The following is a 26,178-nucleotide window of genomic DNA, read 5'->3' as shown; positions in this document are numbered from 1 at the left end:
GCGAGATTCTAGCGGACACTAGACTTCTGTAACCTCTGCTGGTGATATTTTATATACAGTATAAGAATTCATGATTACGATTCTAAACTGAGAAGAAGTTGATCATTATGCTTACCTGAGCGTGACAGAAGAGCAGGTAAGTGATCATTAAGGTGAGTCATTGTACCTGTAAAGTTGGTTCATGAGAAAGCGTCTTCAAACATAATCATTTTATCAGTTACTTGTCGCTGTGACCTGAAGCAATTTGACAAGAGAGATGTGTGTGTGTGTGTGTGTGTGCGTGTGTGTGTGTGTTACCATCTGCACTCAACATAATAATATTTCAACTCAATTTACAATCATATCACATACAGTACAACAACCACCACCATGTCCTGCTACCCCCCACCATCACCTCTACTCATAATACACACTACACCCTATTACACCACCCAACACCTGACCACCACCCATAACAACTATAAACACCACATAAACACAGTTACACGCACTCTGGGGAGGCCTCAGTGCGTTCCTTCACCTTCATTTGTTTTCTTGAATATTATCTCTACGTGTATTCAAGTTCCCTATAGTGTGTTCAGTGAGTGACCGATGATTAATGGAAATAGGATCCACAGTGTTTGAGATACTATGGGTAACACACACACACACACACACACACACACATAGGCCGAACTACGTCTTCTGCATGAAATGTGTGCCAGCGGTGACATGGTCAGTTGGTGCTATTGTCTTTTGGACCATATATCGTCCCCCCTGGCCATCTCCACCCCTTCCTCTCCCCGGGCCTACATAGTGGCCACTCCCTCCCTCCCCCTCCCAAGGGCCGTTCGCTTCTCCCCACTCCCAGCTCAATCTTCCACACGCCCTCAGGTGATCCACTCATTCCACCCCGCCTTCCATGACGGACCGACCCAGGACGAGAACTCTACAACCATTACCACCACCACCTCACACAACGCCTCTCGTCCGCTCCCGCTACAGTTTATAATCTTCCCTGGCGGCTATTGTCAACAGATGAGGACCAATACTTTCCTCAGGATCATCTGTTAGAGCCTCTGGAGTTGCCAACAGCAGAAGGAATACGGTAGGAGTCAATTCGTCAACCCAAAGAGATCCAAGACCCTCAACCGCCCCAACACAGGGTGGCTGGATGGTGGTGTTATTGTGTAAATAATCTGTGTAATTGTAAGTGAATAATACATACATATAGCAGTGAACAAAGATATGATCACTGCTTCAAAAGTGATTAAACATTGCATATACCAATGAAACAAGTGTACCTTTAGGCTGTAGGTCGTATAGTAAATTATGAGGATATATCAATCAGTGTATACAGAAGCGTAAGCAATGTGAGTCGTAACTTGAACAGCAGAGGGCCAACAAAATACTGAATAGCACATCAACGGTGTTAGTAACAGTGTACCAACAGTGTGTACAAGTGGAAACAGTGAAAATAACGGCAGACCAACAACACGTACTAGACTGTTAGCGGTGTTGTGTAGCATATGGACAGTGAGTAGGCAGTGAATTCGGTAATACACCAAGCTTAAAAAGAGGGTGGATTCACTATTGTAATGAAGGACAGCCAACACACACATCTTGAGGCACGTGTACCCATCCTTTCCCTTCCCTAAGACAACTGGGTATAGATACTAAGGCCATAGATTAGTCAAGAAGATAAGGAAGGAAAGTACTCGTTATTATCGACGTCTTCAGGATTATTGATGTGTTTTTTCCCAAGTTTATATCGTAGTCAGCTTTTGTTTATTGGAGTTACCGAAGCCATGAGTAATAAGATCATAACATCAAACGACATTATGACTTCATTTTGCCTCAGAAGCTATGGGAGATCTGGAGAGAAAATTAATAATAAATTGAATAGAAATAAACATGATGATTTCTGAACAAACTAGATTATATTACAGAAGGTTTTGCAAAGACACACACACACACACACACACACACACACACACACACACACACACTTAATTTAGATTTGTTAAGTTTGTGCTGCGTCTCATACTCATTGTTACGTTTTCTTTGTTTTGCTTACACAGTTTAGTTCCCGTTTTCTTCCTCGATCCCGTAAATGTCAACAGAAAGCGAGACCACCAACTAATCAGTGATCGGTTTGTGGTTCCTCCTCAGCCGTCTGCTACATATACAGACAAACTACATTAATTACGGGTTCCAGCGTAGGTAATAATAATAATACGGACAAAAGGCGTTATACAATATGAAAGAGTTTTCTACACCGTAAATTCCTTCATGTTCGAAAGCTCATTTCTGGTCTTGAGTTGGAATAATTAATGGTTATCAATTTCTTTATAGACGTATTTGAACTTCCAGTCCCGTGTTAAGTATTTGAGGGTCTGTGTTTGCTGAGACCAGGTAGGATGAAGGGGGTAGGAGGGAGGTAGGGAAGAGGGAGGAAGGGAAGGCGGGAGTAAAGAAGAAAGGATCGTACCAAGTCAACAAGACGGAACGGTGAATAACAGTTACGGAGACAAGTCGACACCTCACCATGACAGCCGCCACCTGGCCATTACGTCACGTTAATTAATTTTTACTTTCGTCAATCTTCCGCTAGGTATTACTGCTGCGGGTGTGTGGAGGCGTCATGGTATCTACAGTGTTTATGTGGATGTTAGGATCGGAGGGTTGATCCACGCACCTCACAAGGCTTAAGACACGGTACACAAGGGCCATACAGTTCTCCGCCTCTAAATCACAGTCATGTTTCAGGTCTCACTATGCCATGGGGTGCTCCTGGCTGCTGCCCCGCGCTGTCTCCCTCCTGGTGACCCTCACATCTCTGCCTGACCCTGCCACGTCTGTACCTGCCCCTGCCACGCCTGTACCTGCTCCTGCCCCGCCTGTATCTGCCCCTGTCACGCCCGTCACAGCCCCTACCACCCAGGTCTCTCCCTCACCAACTCCCATTTTCAGTCCGTCCTCTCACGATAACCGGGTCTCCACTCCTGCTGGGGATGATGAGGGCGTGGTGGAAGGGCGTGGGTGGATGGAGATGAGGTCCTATAACAGTTTCCGAGGGTTGAATCTGCCTCCTGTGTATCCGATGTTGGACGCCACCCTCGGGATCCTCTCCTATGCTGCCTTCGCCGTCTACATTATCATGCTCTTCGGGGGGTTCCTCAGCCGACAGAACGACGGCCTGGGGAGCATGGTGGCTGCCTTGAAGAGGTGAGGAAGACCCGTCCTCTCTCTCTCTCTCTCTCTCTCTCTCTCTCTCTCTCTCTCTCAAATCCAATAGCCTCACAATATTAAACCGTGTAAGTCATTAACAACACATCAAAGTAATAATACCTATCATCATATTTATGTTCTGTAGTTACCGTGAACATCAGTATTTAGTCACAGTAGAGTTTTAGTGGCCAACGTTCATATGCGACTGAAAAAAGGAATTGAATTCTGTCTAGGTTAGATTAGGTAAGCTCAATTTAGTCTCAAACTCCAAGTTATTATTGATTCGATATCGTTACGTTATCGTCTGAAACAAACAAATACAAATAGTGAACAAAACTAAACAAAACAAAAACAGGAAAAAAAAGGAAAATAAGATCAAGTTTGCAAATAAGGCGAGAAATTCCCTTAGACTGCGTGATGGTGTTTATGATTCCGCCACACTGATGCCGTTTCGTTTTTATAAGGAACTCATTGATAGGTACGATACCATTTCTTCCTAACTGGGGTGCATCAGAAATAATCTAGCTTAATGAAATGGCCCTATTAATGAGGTAAGTTCACAACACTGGGAGAGTTTTGCCGTGTCGTAACCTCATACCACAGAAGAAGTTTATGTCGTAAACTGAGGTTAGATCTGACGTAACATAACTCAAGAACATAGAATATAATACACATTAACATTTAACTAATAACTTCACGATTAATTACACCTTGCTTATAATCCTACCAGAAAATTATCCTATCGTACAAGCTTCGGACGACCTGTAAACAGTATAACTATTATATACTTATCACTGAAATATAAGTCCTGAGGCTCTTGTGTATCTATAACTTTTTTGCCTAATAAACTACAACCCACATAACAGGGGAGGAGCTGCAGCCACACGTGTTGCCATCATAAGGATAAGACCTACACCCTGTCTTGTTTAGTCTGAGGGAAGTGTTTATTATTGTTTTCAGAGTTAGTTATTGTTATCGTTGTTTTTTATTTCTCCCGAGTTAGTCATGAAACATTACACCCATTTTCTATGATAGGTATAATTTTCTATAATATATTTCGTCAGATTATTATTTTTTTTTCTATCGTGTTTATTCCCTTGTTTTTTCTACTCATTCCAGTGTTGTTATTTTTTTGTGTAATACGAAAAATCTATTGGGTATATTATTATCAGGTTCTATACATTTTATCATTATTTTTAATCGTATTTCTCTAAATTTGTATCTTATTTCTCATCTGTTTATTCAAGAAGAGAAAAAAAACGAACGCCCCCTCTTAGGAACAGTCCGTCTACTATATCGCAAATGCAATCAGTAAATAAATCCTATGCTAAATCCGAGTATAGACGCGCTAAGAGAGTATTGGGAAGTGGCATTGGTCAGCGAATCAACAAGCTTGGATCTTCTTTAAGAGAGACGAAGGAGGGTGCAAGTGCATGGCAAACAAACAAACGAGTTAATAAGATAACACACTAACAAACATATCACGTAACATATTAGACAAGGTTGCCATGAGCTGTAATAACTCTAATTTTATATCATACTGAGTACACACAAGCGTAATTATAAAGAAATATTTGAATTGGCGTTGAGAGGTGAAGAGGTTTAGGGGGTTGATTTATCAGGTGTGTGTGTGTGTTGATGACCCTCAGTGATACGTATTTTATGAAAGTTGTATTTAATGACTGTTTTATCACTGAACATAAACAGTAGCTTTAAAAACTTACTTGTATAAAATTACGTTTATTTTAGTTAATACACCTCTAACGAATTGGTGTGTTATTATATGTATACAGGGGTGAGGTTTATAATGTATTAGACTATATATTACATACATACATACATACATACATACATACATACATACATACATACATACATACATACATACAGCAGCACAATTTTCTCTAATAATCATTCCTTAACGTCTCAATGTTTCGTAAAATACAAATTATCTATTCAGGAACAACATAAATACACCAATTCCTTTCTTATGTATTACAGAACTACACATGTGGTGCCTTAATTAACCTATATGCAAATACACATATAACTAAAAATTACAGTAACTACAGAAACTAACAATGTAGCTAGTGTGCTTCTTAAGTTAGTAGCTTCATTTCCTCAAAAGCTAAATTTCTCAGTAGCAGACAAAAGTATCCACAGCATAAACATGTAGCTTGTTATTATTAGCGTTCTTTTCTTCCCCGTTTTCTTTAATTATTAAGAAAAATCCTCATAATTGTTTTCTACGTTGTACAACAAATGACCTGTTTTTATTGGATTTTCTATGATATTTTCTTTATTAGTTTGTTTATCTTAGAAGTACGAGCGTCTATACTTTATTACTTACATTCTTTGTTTATTTTAAAAACACGAAAGACCATCAATTACGTCTTTATATCCTACAAGACTAAGAATCAGTAAGGGTTGGCATTCATCGAGCTAGCTGACGTAGGTGATACATATTTCATGTTTCATATTCATCATATTACGTCATATCCTTTCATCTATCTATTCATGAGTGGATGACTTAGCATTTGTTGATGATAATTTATTTTTGTTGTTTTTTATGAATGGGATTATGATGATGATGATTATTATGATTATGATTATGATTATGATTATTATTATGATTATGATTATGATTATTACTTCTACTACTACTACTTAATGTCAGCATTTTCACAAGTCACGTATTCCATCCAATTCAATATTTACACTAATCTAACTCCTCTCTTCTCTCTCTCACAAACAGCGTTCGCCTATAACACTGCCTCAAGTCTCAGTGCGATTATCCTTTAATTGCATTCTTCCATGGCCCACTTAACCCCAAAATACTCTGTAAACAAACGCAACTTTTATATACCCAACAGCTGCAAACTATCAAATGTATAACATCAATAAAACTTCAAAGTCATTACTATCCTCCCCCGTCCGCTTTTCATTACCTATAATTCCTCACGCCATTCAGTCCCTTTTGTTGAGAAGGTAAACAAACTATTAGCCCGCTATCAAATATCGCCGTCCGTATCGCAACCATCATTAATAATCCTCAATCTATGACAGTGTCTTGTTTTGGCGGGTTCTGGGGCAGTGTTATCATTCCTTGGGCTATCACTCTATCACTCACCTATCATCCTAGCTGGCACAGAGCAGCCTTCACGCCTTCATGTGCTTTTGTTACCATTCATATTACTGGATTCCTCCAATGGTGCTTTTATTTGTTTTGGCGAGCGTTTCAAATCGTTTCAGCTAGGAATTTCATCCGATATCTTTCTCCTGTGTTCTCCTATACTTACAGAAACCGTGTAGTATAATCCACCCTTTAATAATAAATAAAATCCTGTCTAAAATACGTCTTAGTTTATTTAATAACAACTTTTATACTGGAAAGTCTGCAAAATAAGTGGTGGGGGGTGGGAACGATGATGAGGTTATGTTTACTGTGGCCATAACTCAACGAGGGATGTTTTTACACGGCGCGTCACCACTGGCCCGGAGTGCCCCTGATAACCCGACAGCTCACCACCAACACCACCTCTCATCTGGCTCTCTTCTTCTCTTCACTACTTCTCTTGTACTACTTTTCTTCCTCCTCTTTAGTTTATCTCATTTGCCTTCTTATTCTTGGTATTTTTGTTGTTGTCTTTCTGTGCGCCCATTGTCCAAGTTATCTCCCTCCTCCCACTCCTAGCTGACTTTTATTAGTTTACTTTAATCGTCTTGTTTGTATAAGCGGTCTCCTTCAGCTTGTGTTAGTGGTCACCTTTATCGCCTTATCCTTGTCATTAAACTTCCTTACCCCGTGTTATTGGTCTCTCTTTTTTTTATCTCTATGTTGTTAGTTCTTCTCGTCTTCTTCGTCTTATTAACTTTTTTATCAATCTTCTTGCCATTGTACGTTCATATAAAACAACACACTTGGTCAATAAGACTTATGCGTAATACACACTTGGTTCAGTATTGTGAAAGATGTATTTTTAGTTAATTTTAGTTAATTCTTTTTGTCGGAGTTACGGAACAAACGGAGTGCAAGCGGCCGAGTTGGGGTACCAGCTTAACAGTTGAGGAAGCGAAGGCGGTCGAGTACAGTGCCTAGTGTTTACCGAGGTCATAGTATACAGTGAGACATTATGCCTATGTGACCCACTTTTACTGATCTGTCATGTAACTCTCATCAGGGAGTTAATTTACAAAGGTTAGCTCGATGAATGCCCCTTGTAAGAGATCACGCTGAGACTACCCTGAAACTGTACATCCACTGTTACCAGATAAAGTTTGGTTAAAGGATCACTTGAGAAGATTATCTTACCAATATACATATACCATCTAACGGTTGATGAGTAAAGATATTAGTTAATGATGAGTCCCTGAATCATCATCAGTCTATTTTCAGATGTTATTTTGGTGTTAAATCTTGTAAGTCAAACATTTTATTGTATTTCTACGTCTTCCCTCACGAGAACATCCATCTTATGAACCAGTGAGTGAGTGAGGGGCTAACTCAGGCTCTTCTATCTGTGTTACAGTTTGTGATAAAACAAGTTGATCACCCCATTTAAGTTTATTTTTTCACGGAGGAGTGAAGGAGGGGAAGGGCTGGCCTCTAGCCACGCCGTGACCCCACACACTGAAGGCGGAAGATAGAAGTAATGAAAGAAGTGTAGAGTTTAGAGAGTCAGAGGAGAACAAGATGGTTGACGAGTGACTTGAGGAGCTAAATGAAGGTCTCAGGGAGGAGGAACAGCAGATAGAGGTTCCTGATGTAGAATTTTGATGTGGAAGGAACAACAAGCGGCGAGTAGAGTTGATCTGAACACTGATACAAGACGTAACTTATCTTCTGTAGAGTGAGGATTCAAGCGTCATCCCGCCAAAACTAAAGAGAGACACGGCGCTTTTCTTGTCTGTCTTCACGAGGTAATACAGCTAATTTAAGTCACTGGTATGGATAAAACACCCCGAGAAACATAACTAATATAAGTGGATGTCAAGTGTTGTTTCCTTATGATGATAATATTGTTATTATCTCCGACAAAAATGTAGTAGAGGCGTATATCTCTCTCTCGCTGGTGGCTCTCTGTTCCTGCGATCCTTTCATAACTATATTTAGAGGAGCAGAGAGTTACTCGCTCTCTGGCTCTCTCTCTCTCCCTCAGGTTGTTGGAGGAGGAGATATGACTCGTGTTGTCTAGTTTTATCTGATACAGCTTATGAGATGAGGCAAAGATCTATAAAATGTCCTCGATATAGTGTGTCTTAGGTGACTACACGTGCCCCTTCACCTATCACCTTTGAGCGTTACCCCTTCACCTATCATCAGCCAAGTACACTACCACACGTAACCACCTGAAATGACCATCACCTCCTGACCACAGTACACCATGTTACCCCCTTTTATCTATCTTTGGTCAGCCAATGTGTTCACTCCGCCCACCCTCCCCCACACAGGACGCTCATTAAACTTAAAACAGAATCTGGTGAAGCATAATGAGGTGCTTGAGGGAGTGTGTGTGAGGACGTCCTCGGTCACTCACCGTGAAAACGCCATAAAATGATTCAGCGCTGCCAGAGTTCCACAACGGGGGGTATTGTGAGTTTAATCTGAGTCTAATCATTTTACGATGTCTCTCGCCCTCTTATGTTAATTATTGTTTTTACTGCCACGATTACTGCTGTTTATGTTTATGATATCCTAGTTGTTAAAATGTTAATGAGATCCCGACAACTATGAGATGTTTATATTGTTTCAACTTTTGGGAAGAAAATGATACTTATTTCATATAATTTGTTATTGTTGTTATTATTATTGTTGTTATTATCCCCGTGTCAACATTTCCCTCAACAAATTTACATACATTTTATTAAAACTTCCTTTATCTATTTATTTATTTTAACATCAATAGCTTTCGGGTGTGGGGGGTGCTGGTGGGAGGGGGGTGCTGGTGGGGGGTGCTGGGGGGGGGGGGGGTGCTGGTGGGGGAGGGGTGCTGGGGGAGGGTGCTGGTGGGGAGGGGTGCTGGTGGGGGGGGGTGCTGGTGGGGGGGGGTGCTGGTGGGGGGTGCTGGTGGGGGGTGCTGGTGGGGGTGCTGGAGGGGATTCTGGTGGGGGTGTTGGTGGAGGGTGCTGGTGGTGGGGGTGCTGGAGGGGGGATTCTGGTGGGGGGGGTTATCTACCAACAAGTTAGCATTAAAGTGATCATCAACAAGAGCGGTGTTCTCAAAGTATCTCTAACTGTAATAAACCTCTGAATTGGAAGTGTACGTGATAAGAGGAGTGTCGAGTGTACTAACCTTTTATCACGAACACCCAGCCACCAAGGAGAGGCTACAGCAGCGTGTTCCGGGAGGTTAGGTTAGGTTAGGTTAGGATAGGTTAGGTGACAGAAGATGTGTGACAACATTATTTGTTATCATCCACAAAAGGTGACATTATTACGAGAGGTTTATCTTATAGTCGAGTCATTCAGTTTTATGATAGCTAATGCTGAATGGTTGACTGAGTGACTGACAGGGTGGATGACTGATTGACTGGGTGGATGACTGACTGACTGACTAACTAACAAGGTGGCTGACTGACTAATTAATTGACTGACTGACTGACTGTTTGACTAACTAACTGGCTGAAAGAACTTTTTCCCTGGTCCTCATTACCCGGCCAACTCCATCCGGTTCGTGTCAATCAACGTCTTCCACCTGGCCCAAGCACCCGGCCATGGTTGACCTAACCTACAGTACGAGTCCATTTTCAACCTCTATTGATCAGTATCGTCGTAGTAACCGACCTGAACACTCGGCAGGCAGAGAGGACAAGACAACAGAGTAGACAATATGTTCAACGACGCTTAAAAAACAATTGGTAATCCATTTCTTGAAGATTTACATAAATTTTAACTCGCTGAAGCCATACAAAAATAATTCCTGTCATATGAAAGTCTGAAAGAGATTCCCGACGCCAATTTAGACGTCTTTTGTGCCGTATTTTAAGCGAGGCAGCTGGATGGATGCGTTTTTATAATCTCCACTTAAGAGGAAAGTGCCAGGGTAGGGGAGAGAACTGTGAGAACTCGAGCCTCGGTTTGTAGAGGAGGTAAAGGTTAGATTGAAGTGTCCGGGAACGTGATAGTGAATGAGGGAGAGAATGTGGGAGAGGAGCTGATGATGGGGGAAGAAATGCACACGGTCAGCTGGAGCAACTCTTCTCCTCCTACCCTTCCTCCTCTTTCCCTAGTTGGTATAGATTCTCTGTCTGTCTGTCATCCTCTCTCCTTCTATTATCTTTCTCTACTTCTTAGTCTTTATGTATTGCTCTGTTTCCTTTTCCCTGTTGCTCTCTATCTTTCTTTCTATCTGTATTTCCATGTATGTCCTCATTAAATATTTCTCTCTCTCCCTCTTTGTTGTTCTTCTCTGTCTCTCCACGAGTGTTGAAGACCAGGAGCACCACCACCTTGCTTAAGATGTAAACACGAGAACATCTTCCAAGCTTCAGTCACGGGAGCGATGATAGGGGGGAGGGGGGGGGCAGGAAGGGCTGGACACCACATATACTGTCTCACACTGAACGAGGATATAAGGAAGAGAGAGATAATAATTAGAGGTGAAAGAAAGAGGAGAGGAAGAGTTTGTAAGAGTTCGGGATTATGTGTATGTGGTCGAGGAAGGAGATGAGAGGAAAGTATAGAGAAGGAACACAAACGCAATAACGTTCCTGATTGAGAAGCGACGTACAATGTGAAAAATGGTTTACTCTATCAAAACGAGACTCTCTTTTTTTTTTCTCTCTCTCTCTCTCTCTCTTGATGCTCCTTAGCAGAAATAGCAATATCTTATCTCCTCCCTCGTTACCCCGGGCACCGTAAAACACCCAGGCCCCACCAACCACACCCCACCGGGCACGTAACCTTACCCACAGGAACCCCATTGCAGATCAGGCCATCCACTCCATCCAAAACATTCTTCGAGTGTTGAATCTAAATAGCTCATCTCCTGACTGTGGTGGGGGAGAACGTCATCCTACCATAGCGAGGTCTGGCTCAACCACACATTATCACTTCCCCAGCTAACGAGAGCCGCCGGAATGAAGCATAGCCTCTTGACTAATAAAATAAAGCGCCGACGGACTATTGGCGGGCAACAGTCCCGCCTTGTGCCAGAGTGTAACCGACCCGCCAGCTTCCCGCACCCACCACCAGATGGCTCGACCCCCACAAGACAGCCTCCCAGTTATTGCTCACTTAAATGTTGCTAATTTATGGAGGAGGAGGAGGAGGGGAAGATACAACTGCCATGTTTTGCTATATTTATTTGCAAGTGATCGTGAGATATGTGACGATAATTATGCTTATTATCTTCCAACTGTACACGCCCAGTTAAAACACATACACGGAAAATAATGTATAATTTTAAACTTACGATCTCTCTCTCTCTCTCTCTCTCTGCAAAAGGAATGCCCGATAAAAGTGAAAATTAATTAAATTGTTAAATTTTTCATTATAGATATAAACAAACAAATGCAGTAACTTCCTGTGTGCGGGTGATACCTGTCATCAGTCCATCCCTCTCACTCACTACCCCCTTCTTATTTTCTCCTTCCATCTCTCTCTCTCTCTCTCAGGGTCCAGGTGCCCATCTAGCTATTATAGGCAACTAAGTAACATCATACTGGTTTTTCAGGCAGGGGGCGACGCTGCAGGAGAATGATGCTGGTCAGGCTACCTTCAGTCCAGAGGTACTGCAGCTGCTGCTGAGGGCCAGCGTCACAGGCAACACTCGTGACGACCTCGACCGTCCCCAGTCCTCCTCGCTAGTTGGCTCCAACAACCTGCAGGCCCTCAGCGACCTCCTGGCCAAGATGAATCGTGTGGATGACTCGGCTCGTCTCGCTCAGGAGGACCTAACGCAGCACGACAGCCTGGCCAAGTACAAACTCCTCGCCAGGGACAAACTCACTGATCGCCTTGGCGGGTTTGGGTCGAATATTGAAAGGACGAACACCAGACCTGACGCCATACATCAACCTGCTGTTGTGAGACAGAACTCACAGAGGACACCTTCCTCTGATGTCCTCAGTACCATTAGACAGGCTGGACCGTCAGACACCTTGGGCGCAAATATCAATGTATACAAAGAAGCTGCTACACGTCTTATAGCTGGTGGTTACATCTCGCGAGGAACCACTCCAGCGGCAGTGTCAAACGATATTGAGAACGGAGGAAGCAGCTTGGGATTGAATGAAACACCACCTCCTGCGTCAAAGGTTGCGTGGCCAGGCGTGACCACCACTCGGCGTCCTATTGCCCAAATTCCAGGAGAGTACCCCACCACATATTACCCGCCCTGGGCTGGGGTATCACAGCGGCCCCTCACGACACCACCTCAGTTTGTGAGGACGTCGTCACCTTCTGTGATTCGGGGACAGTCTCACATGTCTTACGACGTGGTACAAGCTCCTGGTGATAAAATACAGACAAACTTTCCAACTGATCGACGACACTATTCTAAACTTCCCCTATACTATCCCGCGCAGGGCTACTCGAGCCTGGGTACACTCCCATCAGTTGCGTCTCCTCCATCGCCGGATATCAGAGAGTCACTCAGACCAAACTACTCCATCCTGCCTTTGACCTTGAGTGTGAAATCTCCGCAAACCCTAAACAAAGCTGAGAACGGACCTTACCTCCCCCATTTCAGCGCCGTCAACACACAACTCAAAGAAACTGTTAAATATTCAACTCCAGATTCGCCAACCTCTCCAGCCTCGTTCCCACTCAGCAGATACACAGAGCTGTCACTCAATGTTGGGAATCCGGGCCCCTCGACATCACTTGGTGCGGGATACACACACAATGTTGGCAAGGTTTCTGGACATGCGGCGTCAGATGGCAGTGTCGAAACTAATGTTGGCCAACACCTGAGCTTTGCAGGAGGGCTGGAGGTCTTACCGTTGCGGCCGCCGACGAGGTACAGACACGTCGACGGTAACCATAGCTCTCACACCACCGAAGGAAACGCCACCGACCCAAGAAGCTTCTCCAGCAACAGTATAAGTAACATCGACTCAGAACTCAGTACAGCATCTTCCATCACTTTCACTACATGGTCTTACGTCACAGAAAACTCTAGTTCATTTAATGTAAATAAAACAATGCAAGATTCACCACTTCTCGTCACCAGCAGCGCCATAAACACAAAGGTGATGAAATCTGGAACCAATGCCGCCTCAAAGACTAACCTCCACCCTCACGCCACTGGAGGCCCGGCTATTCCCGCTAACACTGACACTCTACCCAAGAACAACATCGAGAATTTAAAAAACACCAACAAGATACCAGAAAAATTAGCCACCAGTACACGTTCTTCCACTACCACCACCACCAACGCCCTCTACAATCTTCAGACTCCTGCAGGATCCCCAGTAGGAAGTGAGGATGGGATAGTGGCTACAGGAAGGGAAGCCAAGGATGACGACACAGGCTGGTGGTACACAATGTTCAACCGTTCATATGTCACCTAGAAAACAAATGAACTACAAACACGCATTCTTGTGGATATATTGAACGAAATTTATCTTGTTCGTTGTTCACAGTACCACCTATGGGCTCCAGAATAGTCACGAGAGGAGGAAGATAAAGTAAATAAAACGTTTATATAAAAAGACTCATTGTCACATCCTTGTAAATAATGACGTAGTGTATTGCTGGTCCAGTAGCTCCCAGAAACCTCCACAAGTATCTTGAAGTAACACCATTTAACCTTATTTGTTACTTATTGAATGAAAGAAAGAATGTAAGATTATGCATTTATTTATGATATGTATGTATGAATGACTATGTATGAATAAGTTTACAGTATCACTCAGTAAAATATGGCATTAATTACTGTATATCAATAGTGAAAATAAATTAAAATAATATTTTTAATGATCTGAATTTTGTTGTCACTTTATCATGTCACTTTATCAATACACAACAAACTAACCAGCCAGCAACTAACACCCTGACACACACCAATAACTAGCTGCCTGTAACCACCTGTCTGCCTTCTGCTTCAGGTGGGAAAGAGACAATATATATACATGTCTCTGGTTGTGATGTGTGTGTAGTGTAAAACTGTATATCCAAAGTAATGTACCTATATTCTAAAACGGTGTTATGTTTTACTAAGTTATAAGGAATAATTAGAAATATCAACTAAAGTATTAAAACTTATCAAAGACTTAAACAGTGAAACAGTCGATGTGATTAAAGAGAGATGAGAAAGCCATTTGAGAAAAGAAATGCATTGATCGTTTACACTTACACAATTAAATAAGGACAGTAGTTAAGCTCCATCGACTAATCACCAGGAAGAGAAAGTCATCCATCTATCCGTATCCATACACTAAGTAAAATAATATAAACAATAAACAAAGAAAGAAAAATAGTGTAAATTGAAGTTTTTTAACAAATTATAATATTTTTCTATCAACTAAAACAGTTCACATAGAACCAGTAACACCTCTACCCAGTGACGTCATGTTCGCCTCTGTTTCTATGATGAGAATAACAGATTCTCTCTTCACTTAACAGTCATTCAATTGACCTACCTCACCAAATAAACTCTAAAAATGATGGTGTCTCCCTTCCACAATAGTCCCTCCTGGAGCTGATTATGACGGTCTCGTTTTCTCTGGTGTTTTGGGATCTCCGTTTTCTGTGGTGTTGTGATCACCTGCCGGAAAGTTTACTTGAGTTGGGGGTGACAGAAAACACCTGAATCTGTTGTTAAAGTGTGCAGAAGTGACGAATGTTGGACTGCTGTAATATACTGTATAAACTGGAGTGGATATGTTTTCAATTTTGATTTCCAATGTATGGTTATCAGAGTGTGTGTGTGTGTGTGTGTGTGTGTGTGTGTGTGTGTGTGTGTGTGTGTGTGTGTGTGTCCATAGTACTACAAGTATTTTGCGATGTGTATGTTTCTTTTCACTTTGTAACTGCAGTGTGTACGTGTAGAATGTAGTGAGTATGTGTACATATAGGTGTATGTATGTGCAGTATGTGTGTGTGCATTTAAATGTGTGGCAGTGTATAACCAAGACTTCATGACCTAACACACCTGAACGTGACACAAATATCCACAACAGAATAATTAACACGGGCAGACGGTGACAGTCACAGGTAGGTTATACAGGTGAACTTTGTGCCTCCCTGATCCTCCCATCACGGTTCATATCATGCTGTAAACGGGTCACCATGATAGTCGTGAACAGTGTTAATGATGTTCACTTCATTATCGCAACAGGTGAACGAGATTAATCAGAGTTTGGGTAACATTTACTTGAACAATGTCAAAGAGGTGAAGCTCTGAATGAATATGTCAACGGGAATATTTTAAGCATTTTGTTATTTATTACTCGAACATATTACGTTAGGTTAGGCTTAGGTTAGGTTAATGTGAATAATAATGCGACATCTTGTTTTTTCTTGTTCATATAGGTCCTGTAGGTGTGTGTGTGTGTGTGTAGGTGTGTGTGTGTGTAGGTGTGTGTGTGTGTGTGTGTGTGTGTTAAAGTATAATCTACTTGAATAATATTATCTATACGTTTAATTAGAAACTTAATAATACAAGAAACATTTACCAATTAGTATAACTATACGAGAGTTAAATTAGAGTAATACATTTGAGCAATAAGGAACTGACCCTTTTCTGAGCACACGAGGGTCGGTCTACAACCCTCTCCTTCGTTTTCTGTTATGATCCGAGCCACTTTTTTCCGGGTAACTATGATGAACAAAATTTCCGGAACATTAACGAGCACGGCTGACTGTTAAGACTGCGTTCGTCACTGTCTGCAAACTGTGTGGGTGGTGGGTGGAGGGGTGGGGGGTGAGGGTGGGGGTGGGTGAGTGGGGTGGGGTGAGGTGGGGGTGGGGGTGGGGTGAGGTGGGGTGGGGTGGGGGGTGGGGGTGGGGTGAGGTGGGGGTGAGGGTGGGGGGTGAGGGTGGGGTGGGGGGTGGGGGTGAGGGTGAGGGCGTATAAGTGTGTGTATGTTCACTTTAACGAGGTTCATTGCCTATGTAGAACCGTGAACCGTGGCGGGCGTGTCATTGGCTGTGGTAATAACGGTGTGCGTGTGTGTGTCTGTGTGTGTGCAACATTGTCATACACACACACACACACACACACACACACACACGATTTATGGAGCATGTACAGTATAGCAAGCCACATTCTTATAGGATACTAACAGAGAAACTTAATATAATAATTTGAAAGAAGAAAAATAACACACACACACACACACACACACACACACACACAGTCGCACAATTCCAACAAATGATAAAAACAATCTTCTTCTCCAAAAGGTATCAGCCGAAGATTGTGTTGTGGTGGTGACGTAGAGCTGGCCACAGATCCTCCTCAAGGTACTGCACTCACAAGTTCCTTATTGAACGTGGAATTCCCATAAAGCAGAGGATGTGGTTAAAACTGTGTGTGTTGCAAGTTCCAGGTTATATTGAAGTGTGGGTTGATGGTGGTTGGTGGTTGTGGTTGGTGGTGGTGGTGGTAGTTGGTGGTGGTGGTTGGTGGTGGTGGTAGTAGTGGTTGGTGGGTGGTGGTAGTGGTGGTGGTAGTAGTGGTTGGTGGTGGTAGTAGTGGTTGGTGGTGGTAGCAGTGGTTGGTGGTGGTGGTGGGTGGTGGTAATGGTTGGTGGTGGTAGTAGTGGTTGGTGGTGGTAGTAGTGGTTGGTGGTGGTAGTAGTGGTTGGTGGTGGTGGTAGTAGTGGTTGGTGGTGGTGGTGGTAGTGGTTGGTGGTGGTAGTAGTGGTTGGTGGTGGTAGTAGTGGTTGGTGGTGGTAGTAGTGGTTGGTGGTTGTGGTTGGTGGTGGTGGTAGTTATGGTTGGTGATGGTAGTGGTTGGTGGTGGTAGTAGTGGTTGGTGGTTGGTATAGTGGTTAGTTATGGTTGGAGGTGGAAGCTTGTGGTGGAGGTGGAAGCTTGTGGTGGAGGTGGAGGCTGGAGGTTGAGGTGAATGATTGAGAATTGATCGTTGAGGTGAGTGACTGTAAATTAGCGGGTGGAGGACGGGAATATAGTGTTAGTGAGGTGGAGTGAAGGAAGTTGAATCATGCAGAGATATCTATATCAAGTTTATGAAACTGATACACCCTAACCTACACTACCCATGGCTAAGAGGAGTAAGCTCTCTCTCTCTCTCTCTCTCTCTCTCTCTCTCTCTCAAATTCATTATATACAGTAGATATCTAAGTGACGTCATCGTTGTAAAATAAGACAGATTGTCACTTAAATATACAGATAAATATATTACGTCGGGAGGTGAGGTGAGGTGAGGTGGTGAGGTGAGGTGGTGAGGTGAGGTGAGGTGGTGAGGTGAGGGGTGAGGTGAGGTGTGTTGGTGGTTAGGTTGGGTTGTGTTGTTATGGGAGGTGGGGTGATGGTGCCTGGGGCCCACGTACACCTAAGGACCAGCTGAGGGGCCATGTACAGCTGACTCGGTACCGTGTGAAAGAGTTATGGTGTGAGGGAGGGAGACCAGTTCACAGCTTCACACAGGAGACCAGTTCACAGCTTCACACAGGAGACCAGTTCACAGCTTCACACAGGGACCAGTTCACAGCTTCACACAGGAGACCAGTTCACAGCTTCACACAGGAGACCAGTTCACAGCTTCACACAGGAGACAATTTCCTGATGGGCGTCTCTCAACACCGCTGAGGTTAACGATCCCTCGGTCAGTAATCGTGGTTCTTTCCTTCGATAGTTTGGTTTTTGTGACGATTTACAGACTTACGGACACTTGATTATTTACAAGAAGAACAACAAACAAACAAACAACAACAACAAAAGGAACAATACAACAACAATAACAAGAACAAGACCAACAAGAACAAAAAACAACAACAAGAAAAGGAACACGACAGCAATAACCAGACTAACAACAACAACAACAACAACAACAATAACCAGACCAACAACAACAACAAAAACAATAACAATAACCAGACCAACAACAACAACATAACCAGACCAACAAAAACAAACAAATAACAACAACAATAAGACCAACAAAACAACATCTCACGGGGTTATGGAACACAGGGGATGAACACATTATTAACAACTTGTTGCTCTATGATCGATTGTTTAGATGTTAGAGGCACAGGTAACAACAGGTAACAGAGATGATCATTATACGTGTGTGTAGTGACCGTGACTGAGGGCATTTGTAGTACCAGAGACAGACAGACACACATTAAAACACACACACACACACACACACACACACACACACACACACACACACACACACACACAACACACAAACAAACAGACATTAAAACACACACACACACACATTAACGCACAGACAGACAGACAGATAGACAGACAGACAGACAGACAGAGACAGACAGACACTCCAAATTATCAGTATAATACGTTCTCAGTTTCTCCTCCACTATCCAATATTCTTAACATCTGGACGACACATCAAGGAAATATCCATGTGTGGTGTTCCTGTCGACTCAACTAACGGCCACAGCGGATTTTAACATTTTTTAACAGGAGAAATATTTATTATCTCCCACGTTCAGACGAACAGACAGACACAGCTCTCAAAATAAATAATTCCTTCCTTCCTTCCTTCCTTCCTTCCTTCTAAGTCTTCCTTCATTATAGCTTTTAATATTTACTTGAAAAATGAGGTGAGGAAGGAATGGTGTTCAGGTATGTGTAGGTTAGTCCATTGACCAGAGGAATGGTTTAGGTTAGTCCATTGACCAGAGGAATGGTTTAGGTTAGTCCATTGACCAGAGAATGGTTTAGGTTAGCCATTGACCAGAGGAATGGTTTAGGTTAGTCCATTGACCAGAGGAATGGCTTAGGTTATGCATTGACCAGAGGAATGGTTTAGGTTGGTCCATTGACCAGAGGAATGGTTTAGGTTATCCATTGACCAGAGGAATGGTTTGGTTAGCCATTGACCAGAGGAATGGTTTAGGGTTAGGACTGGGGCTGGTAGAGAGTTGAGGTGGGGGAGGTACTGGGAGTAGGGGGTGGGAGGGTACTGAGGGATAAGGGGAAGGGAGGAAGTGCAAGGGAGGAGAGAGCAGTAGGGACTGAAGGGTGTGGGCACAGTTGGCCACACATCACACCTGACGACGTATCACATTTGTCTTGTTTTATACAGGTAGATGGGTGGTAGTGACAGGTAGATGGGTGGTAGTGACAGGTAGATGGGTGGTAGTGACAGGTAGATGGGTGGTAGTGACAGGTAGATGGGTGGTAGTGACAGGTAGATGCACAAAAGCTAAGAAAAACATGACGTCAGTTATCTACGTAGGTTATTCCAGTGCATTACAAAATACGACTGTACCGATTATTACAGTGGAACATTGGTACCATGGTGGTATCTGTACTTTTTTCTCCGACCCATTATATTGAACCTGTGGTACATTAGCTTTATATATTATAAGGGATAAACACCATATACAATCCATGCATTACAGTGGTACAGCGGTACAGTGGTCCACATGTATCATATATTGGTACAGGAGTGTTCATGTGAAAATACCAGAATGGTGCAAATACAACAGTGAACATACAGTATACGTAGCTACCATACAACAGTAGTACAGGAGCCGTCATACATAATCTTACAGTACCGGTACAGATGGTCAGTAGCGGTACAGGCTGACGTACCGTTACCTCGCCAGGAGTCATAGAAAACTGTAGGATCTCAAACCTCACTATTCAGGTCCGGTCACCTTCCCTCGGGGCCCAGCGTGTTCTGTCCCTCCTTAACCGACGTTGATGTCTCCTGTAGGTGCCACTGTTGAGTCTAGGTGACCTACTGCAGGGTATGAAGGTACTACATGTCACCCAGAGTGCTTTAGGCAGGCAGTGTTGCCAGGTTTTGCCCGGTCAGTCGTATATTTGAAGGCAGGTCGTGTCCCCTCGCCTGGGTTTGGGTTTTAAACGACTGGACGTAAACACTCGCTGGTGAACTTGATCTAACGGTAAGTGTTCACTCGTGGCTGTTTATTACCCGCTGAGAGTTGATGAACCGCTGGACGCTCGAGTTAGTGTGTGAGAGAAGGGGATAAAGATGTGCAAATAAAGATGTAAATGTAGAGAGAGAGAGAGAGAGAGAGAGAGAGAGAGAACTAACAACTCACCACACTTGACACTGTTGTTTCTGGTATAACAACACCTTCATCACCTGCACAATCAACATTATGAGGCAGGAAGCAAATTCTTAAAAACAAAACAAAAAAAGAGATTCAATTTTCTCCGTCCACCAACAGTAACATGTCATCCAAGAAACTGTAACCGAGTCACTACCGCAAGTAAATCCGTTGTAGTATCTCTTGATTACGGGAAAACAAGAACGTAGAGAACCATGGCTCCGACACTCACTATTAAGCTTCAGTTAAGCTTCGCCAAAGTAGAGAAGTGAGTAGAACTTATCTTAACTGTTCTAAGCTTTGGCTGTTGTACGCGTCATTTAAGTCTCGGATTCTCAGAGATTCTTATAGTGACGAGGGAACGTGATCAGTTATGACAGGATATTAAGTGTAGTCATGATGGTATTTTGGGCAGGCAGGTGAGCAGTGTGCCGTGGGCTATGGTAGAGAGTCTTGGTATAAATTATTCTTGAATTGAATAAACTTATGTTTGTCTTAACTGTTTTACGCGTGCTAATTGTTCTGTGTGTGTATGTGTATGTGTGTGTGTGTGTGTGTGTGTTTTCGTAACTGTGCTGTGTTTGTTCTGCTTAATGTCATGTTTGTTCTGTTGTGGTCTGTTGGTAGTGGCGAGTTAGGGGTCAGGAAGGAAGATTGTCACGAATTATTATTATTTTTTTCAGTATGTCTACATTCATCATCTTCGTTACTAGCCGGTCGGGGGGGGGTTCGTGCGGTCGGGGGGGTCGGGGCAGTTGGTTGGTCGGGTGGTCAGGGGCTCGGTAACTTCTCTATTAAACACTGTTGGTAAGTACTGGGCAAGTACTGGCTCTTCACCGTACCTGAATATGTACAAGTAATGGACTGGTCAAATCTTACCTCAGATATGTACACTTGATTTACATCCCTAGAAGTGCTGTTAAGGGAAATGGAGGGGGAATCGAAGGGGAGCAGGAGGGGAAGGATGGACAAGAAGGGGGAAATAGGAGGGTAAGGAGAGGGGAGTGTAGGGGGAGGTGGATAGTAAGGGTAGGAGAGGGGAAAGGGAGGAGAAGGTTATGGAGTGAAAGCGGTGACGACAGGAACTCTCTCTCCTCTGACTATAACACGGGTCAGAGAAAGAACACGTGATAATGACCATCAGAGATAAGTAACCTGACGTATTCAAGCTACTTTAGGTCACTAGCTATACGATCTCCCAAGGCTTAAGACACTGGCTTATAATATATCAATGTCGACTTTCAGCAGTTATTCAGCTCAAGTTTAAGGTGTTGTAAGTGCTTGGCGTCACAGCAGCTGAGGTTGTGATGCCTCGGGTAGTGGAGAAAAGCGAACATTGCCATTATTAAAACTTGTGAGCTGTTCAAATAAATAGCTCCCGAGTTCTTAAGAGAGATAGAGAGATGATGTGAGGCGAGATGGCACAGTGATATGGGAATGATTTAACACCAGCAGCTGTTACCTGTCTATGAGTGAGGTAACTGCCACAGTAACACAGTGACGGCAATCATCTGAGCCGTGGCGTAGCTGTCACAGAAATGAGAAATTTGATTTATTTTACTTCGATGGTCCATAAATACCCGCTCAGGTGTTGTTAAGTCATCCTCCTACAATGTAAACAATGGTGGAGCGCCCCCAGAGACACACAGGTGTACTTGAGGCACAGCTCAGGTCCCGCTGCTCCAATACGAATTTACAAGTGTAGAACATTACTAATGAGTGAGCCAGCATGCAGTAGTGCGTGTGTATGAGGGAGTGATTGATTCACCCGACCTCTGTACAGCCCATGACTTTAGTTTCTGACTTATTGACGTCACAGCCGTCACTGTTAGGGGTCACATTTGTCTCACGAACGCCGACACTCCCAACACTCACCTGAGAAAGAATTTGATCTTATTCTCGTTTTCACGTTGGCTGTGGGGCGGGTAGGAGACACTGGGACCTTAACCACACACGATGGATGACTTACTCAGCAGGGAGGAATTTTAGTGGTGAACAATATGTGTGGGTGAGGGGGCGTGGTGTTGGGATGAGGGCGTGGTGCTGGGGTGAGGGGCGTGGTGAGGGGGGCGTGGTGCTGGGGTGAGGGGGGCGTGGTGCTGGGGTGATACTTAGTATAACACAGGTGCTTGGATCTTTGAGGTCGCTGTGTTAATATTACATCTCTTTTATTACATACACATACTCAGACAACTAACTGGTGCCAAAATAAGTTCGCACTAACAAGAAACCTCAATTAAAACAAAACATGGAGCAACTGCTAACTGAGGTAATTCCTGACACTTTTCGGAGCGAGTGTACAACATGGAACTGGAGCAACATTGTTACATTATGACGGCAACATCCTCAGAGCACATACCAACACACCTCACACTGAACACATGAAGGACTGAAGACATACACTCACTATAAGGTCAAACCACACTACTGCATCTCTTAATGATGGATGAGTCGGGTAGATACGAATTGTGGATACTGTACTGATGTTAACTTATTTAAGGAAACCTTTCCTCGATACAAACTTTACACTCGCCTTCATCCATCCATTAACTGCTGTGGCATATTTATCTTCACTGTTATACGTCCTTATTATTATTATTATTATTATTATTATTATTATTTGTCAGTTTCTGTAATAAACTTGGGGAATTATTTTTAGAAGAGGTTGGGTAAACAGAGAGCGCGGGTAGAATTCAACTTTACGAGCGTTGTTTAGCATTCAATGAGTGTAGGCACTGTAGGTTCTCCAGCGTTCGTACACGAGGTATTTTTTTTTCCATAACGCTGAAGATAAGAGACAGATTCTAACAGATACAGTTTAAGCTACGACACAAAGATAACAGGATTTTAAGGATAACTACCAAGAACCAGATCCCAGTCACTGCGCTTAGCCACATAGTAGGTTTAATTATTCACAAAAACTCAAATATTTAGAACAATTAGAAGGGGTCATAAATCTAAAAAATATTAGGTATCTCTGAAAACACATCGTCAGTAAATAATATCTTCTATCAACAACTGCTGAGAAAAACAAACTAGCAATCTTAGCGAGTCTGGTTTCAGCTTGGCGAACATCTTAGCTGGCGGGTGGGCGGGTGGGTGGATGCGACGCTTAAACTCTCATGTAGGAAGCTTGCGAGGGGATGTAGGGCGGGTGGTGATGGGTGATTTCGCACGTCGGGTGGGTTCTCTTGGCACAAACGTCCACAAAGAATCCAATTAATCATCGCTATTATTACCCTCCGCTGGGAAACGATGTCAGGAGTCAGTCACCCTATTTTGTTCGTCTGCTTCCCGTGAGACGTTAGCGGCAGAGGTGCTAAATTTGTCTCTCGTTACCTACTGATGATGATGATGATGATGTGATGCCTACTGTGTAATGGTTGCTGGTGGTGTGGTGCTAGTGTAATGGTGATGAACTATACCATTGGTAGATATGTTCTTATAGGCTAGGTTAGGTTAGGGTATTTTAGGTTAAGTCTGCACCAGGTTAGTTAGGTCTGTGTTAGGGTGTATAATCTTCAGGTGAAATAAGCTGGGTTGGAGACTCTTCGGGTGATCCGATTTGTCCATCAATGGTTAAAAAAAAACCCCGAAAAGATCCAATCATTTGTGTTAATGGTGAAAGAATCTCTCCAATAACAGTTAAAAGGCTAAGATAACAAACTAGTCTAAGATAACACAATAAGACCTTGCCTCCCTCTGATCATCTGTTATCATTCAACAAATACCATAACATCTGGCTTTATTTATGTTACCAATGAGAATATTTCCTGTAACCTGATGAATAAATGTTGTCCGTTTGTAAGTCATTGTTTTTATTTTATTTTCACTAAACTCCCCCCCCACCCAAAAAAAGCTCTTGGTTACTCTTGTTTCTTTTCGGTTAGTGGAGACAGTCTACTAAACACAACTGATACAATTTTATATATTTTTGAGATTAAGTAATTCATCCATGTACTTCTTACCCACTGACACAATTTCTACCTAGTTCAGAGTTACAATAAAGAGAAGTGATAGCTATGGTTGAATCTCGGTGGAATTGGACAATTATTGGCTGCCGAGTTGGTGTCTTTTTAATTAACTGAGGCGTTTAGCAGACTTCTCACGTTACGAGTTAGCCAGAAAATTTTTTGGTGTGTAACTCAGAAAACCGCGTGAACAAGACGACTCTATCAAGATCATTCCCCCATTGTTGTGACTCTGAAGTGTACATTTATTAGTGGACCAAAGAGTGAATTTGTAAGTGAAAAAATTACATATGTTAGTGAAAAAAGTACATAACCTCTGATTAATAATGATAAAATTAATATTAAAAGACAAGAATATAAGTAGGAAGATTCAGGCAGATAATAGACGACTGAATGTAAACAGATGAAAAAGAAAAGACGAGAGACAGGATCATAAACAGTATCGGGCCACTGAACCTCTCTCATGATCCTCCATAATCCGATTTAATACTCTTTTTATATTCTACACATTACTGAATTAATCTTCCTTCTGAAATTACCGGTATTCATTACAGATTAATTAACACATTACAGCTTATTGATGCGTTAGGGATCATAAGGAAGAGAATAATTAATGTAGGGGAGAAGTGACGCAGGGAGACGTCAGGAGGAGGAGGCTGAAGACTGACGAAGGTGGTGAAGACTACAACCCCTGCAGTAGTCGTCCTCTGCATGACCTCAAGGAACAAAGAAGAGTGATCAACAGTGCAACCAAAACACTTTCTCAATGACTTAAAAAAAATACTTTATTTTTATCACTGGTCAGGTACGTCATGAGTGAGCCACGTATAATATCTTTAATGATAAGTCTCATAGGGGTCCAGTGTGAGTGATTTATGTCTCCGTGTTCACTCGTCGCCACACTGTTCACCACAGAACACCTGGGTGATTTCGCGAAGCTTAATTAATTAATTCTGACATACGCTGACAGGTGGATTGAATGTGAAGATGGTTTGATGGCATCATACGCAGACACACACACACACACACACACACACACACACACACACACACACACACACACACACACACACACACACACACAGAGATACATACACACAGACGAAAATGTACTAAATCACGTACACGCCCAAACAGACAGACAGACAGACAGAGAGACAGCAGAATGAAAGGTGTTCCAGAAAGGTTAGGTTAGGTTAGGTTAGGTTAGGTTAGGTTAGGGTAATTACACTTAATATGAAATAAACTAAGGAGGGAGGGTGGAGGGGGCGAATATTTAAGTGACCCCTAAATTCTTGAACACGTATAAAACAAGCTCATGAATCCAAACACAAACAAACTCTTTCAAATATTCACAACAAACAGTGAGTAACCCTCCCCCACCTTAGAGCTCTACAATACAAGACCCTGAATTAAAGACGAATTCCTGTCATCACTGAAGAAACTAGAATGGATACTATCACCAACATCTGAGAGTGGTAAGAACAACACGTCCCCCCAAGAAAAAAAAACATGTACTTCAGAAATAAAATAAAAAAAACCTCTAAAACTACTATGAAAGAAAACCACACGTATATAAATTTCAGACGACCGGAGTATCATTATCATCATCATCTAGTTCCGTGTCACGTAGTTGTTCCGTGCGTATTGAAGTGACGAAGGAACCAAGTGATTTTAATTCTCTTCAGGGTGCCTTGGTTGTGATGATGATAGTGGTGGTGATGATGGTGGTGGTGTCACGCCGGGTCACAGCTTCTTCCACTGACCCACATCTATCTCATTGCACCGCCACACACACACCGCG

The 26,178-nt window shown here is 42.8% G+C and overlaps 1 protein-coding gene across 1 annotated transcript; it reads left to right on the top strand.

Moving 5' to 3' along the window:
* Positions 1 to 909: 909 nt before the first annotated feature.
* On the top strand, positions 910 to 14,077 carry LOC121855053. The gene is made up of 3 exons (XM_042349880.1): positions 910 to 1,087; positions 2,749 to 3,207; positions 11,886 to 14,077. Exons 2-3 carry the CDS (start codon positions 2,762 to 2,764, stop codon positions 13,723 to 13,725), a joined length of 2,286 nt encoding a protein of 761 aa, XP_042205814.1. The 5' UTR covers positions 910 to 1,087; positions 2,749 to 2,761; the 3' UTR covers positions 13,726 to 14,077.
* The last annotated feature ends 12,101 nt before the right edge of the window (positions 14,078 to 26,178 follow it).

This window comes from Homarus americanus, unplaced genomic scaffold, assembly GCF_018991925.1.
Source record: "Homarus americanus isolate GMGI-L3 unplaced genomic scaffold, GMGI_Hamer_2.0 scaffold1909, whole genome shotgun sequence".
Classification (NCBI taxonomy): Eukaryota; Metazoa; Arthropoda; class Malacostraca; order Decapoda; family Nephropidae; genus Homarus; species Homarus americanus.
The sequence above is the reverse complement of the archived record's forward strand: the minus strand, read 5'-3'. Positions and strand labels throughout refer to the sequence as shown.

Bases quoted from the DNA above. Each gene is read 5' to 3' on its own strand.
- LOC121855053 (XM_042349880.1), top strand. From the start codon at position 2,762: ATGGGGTGCTCCTGGCTGCTGCCCCGCGCTGTCTCCCTCCTGGTGACC. The intron at 3,208-11,885 runs GTGAGGAAGACC...CTGGTTTTTCAG, and splicing joins ATGGTGGCTGCCTTGAAGAG to GCAGGGGGCGACGCTGCAGG.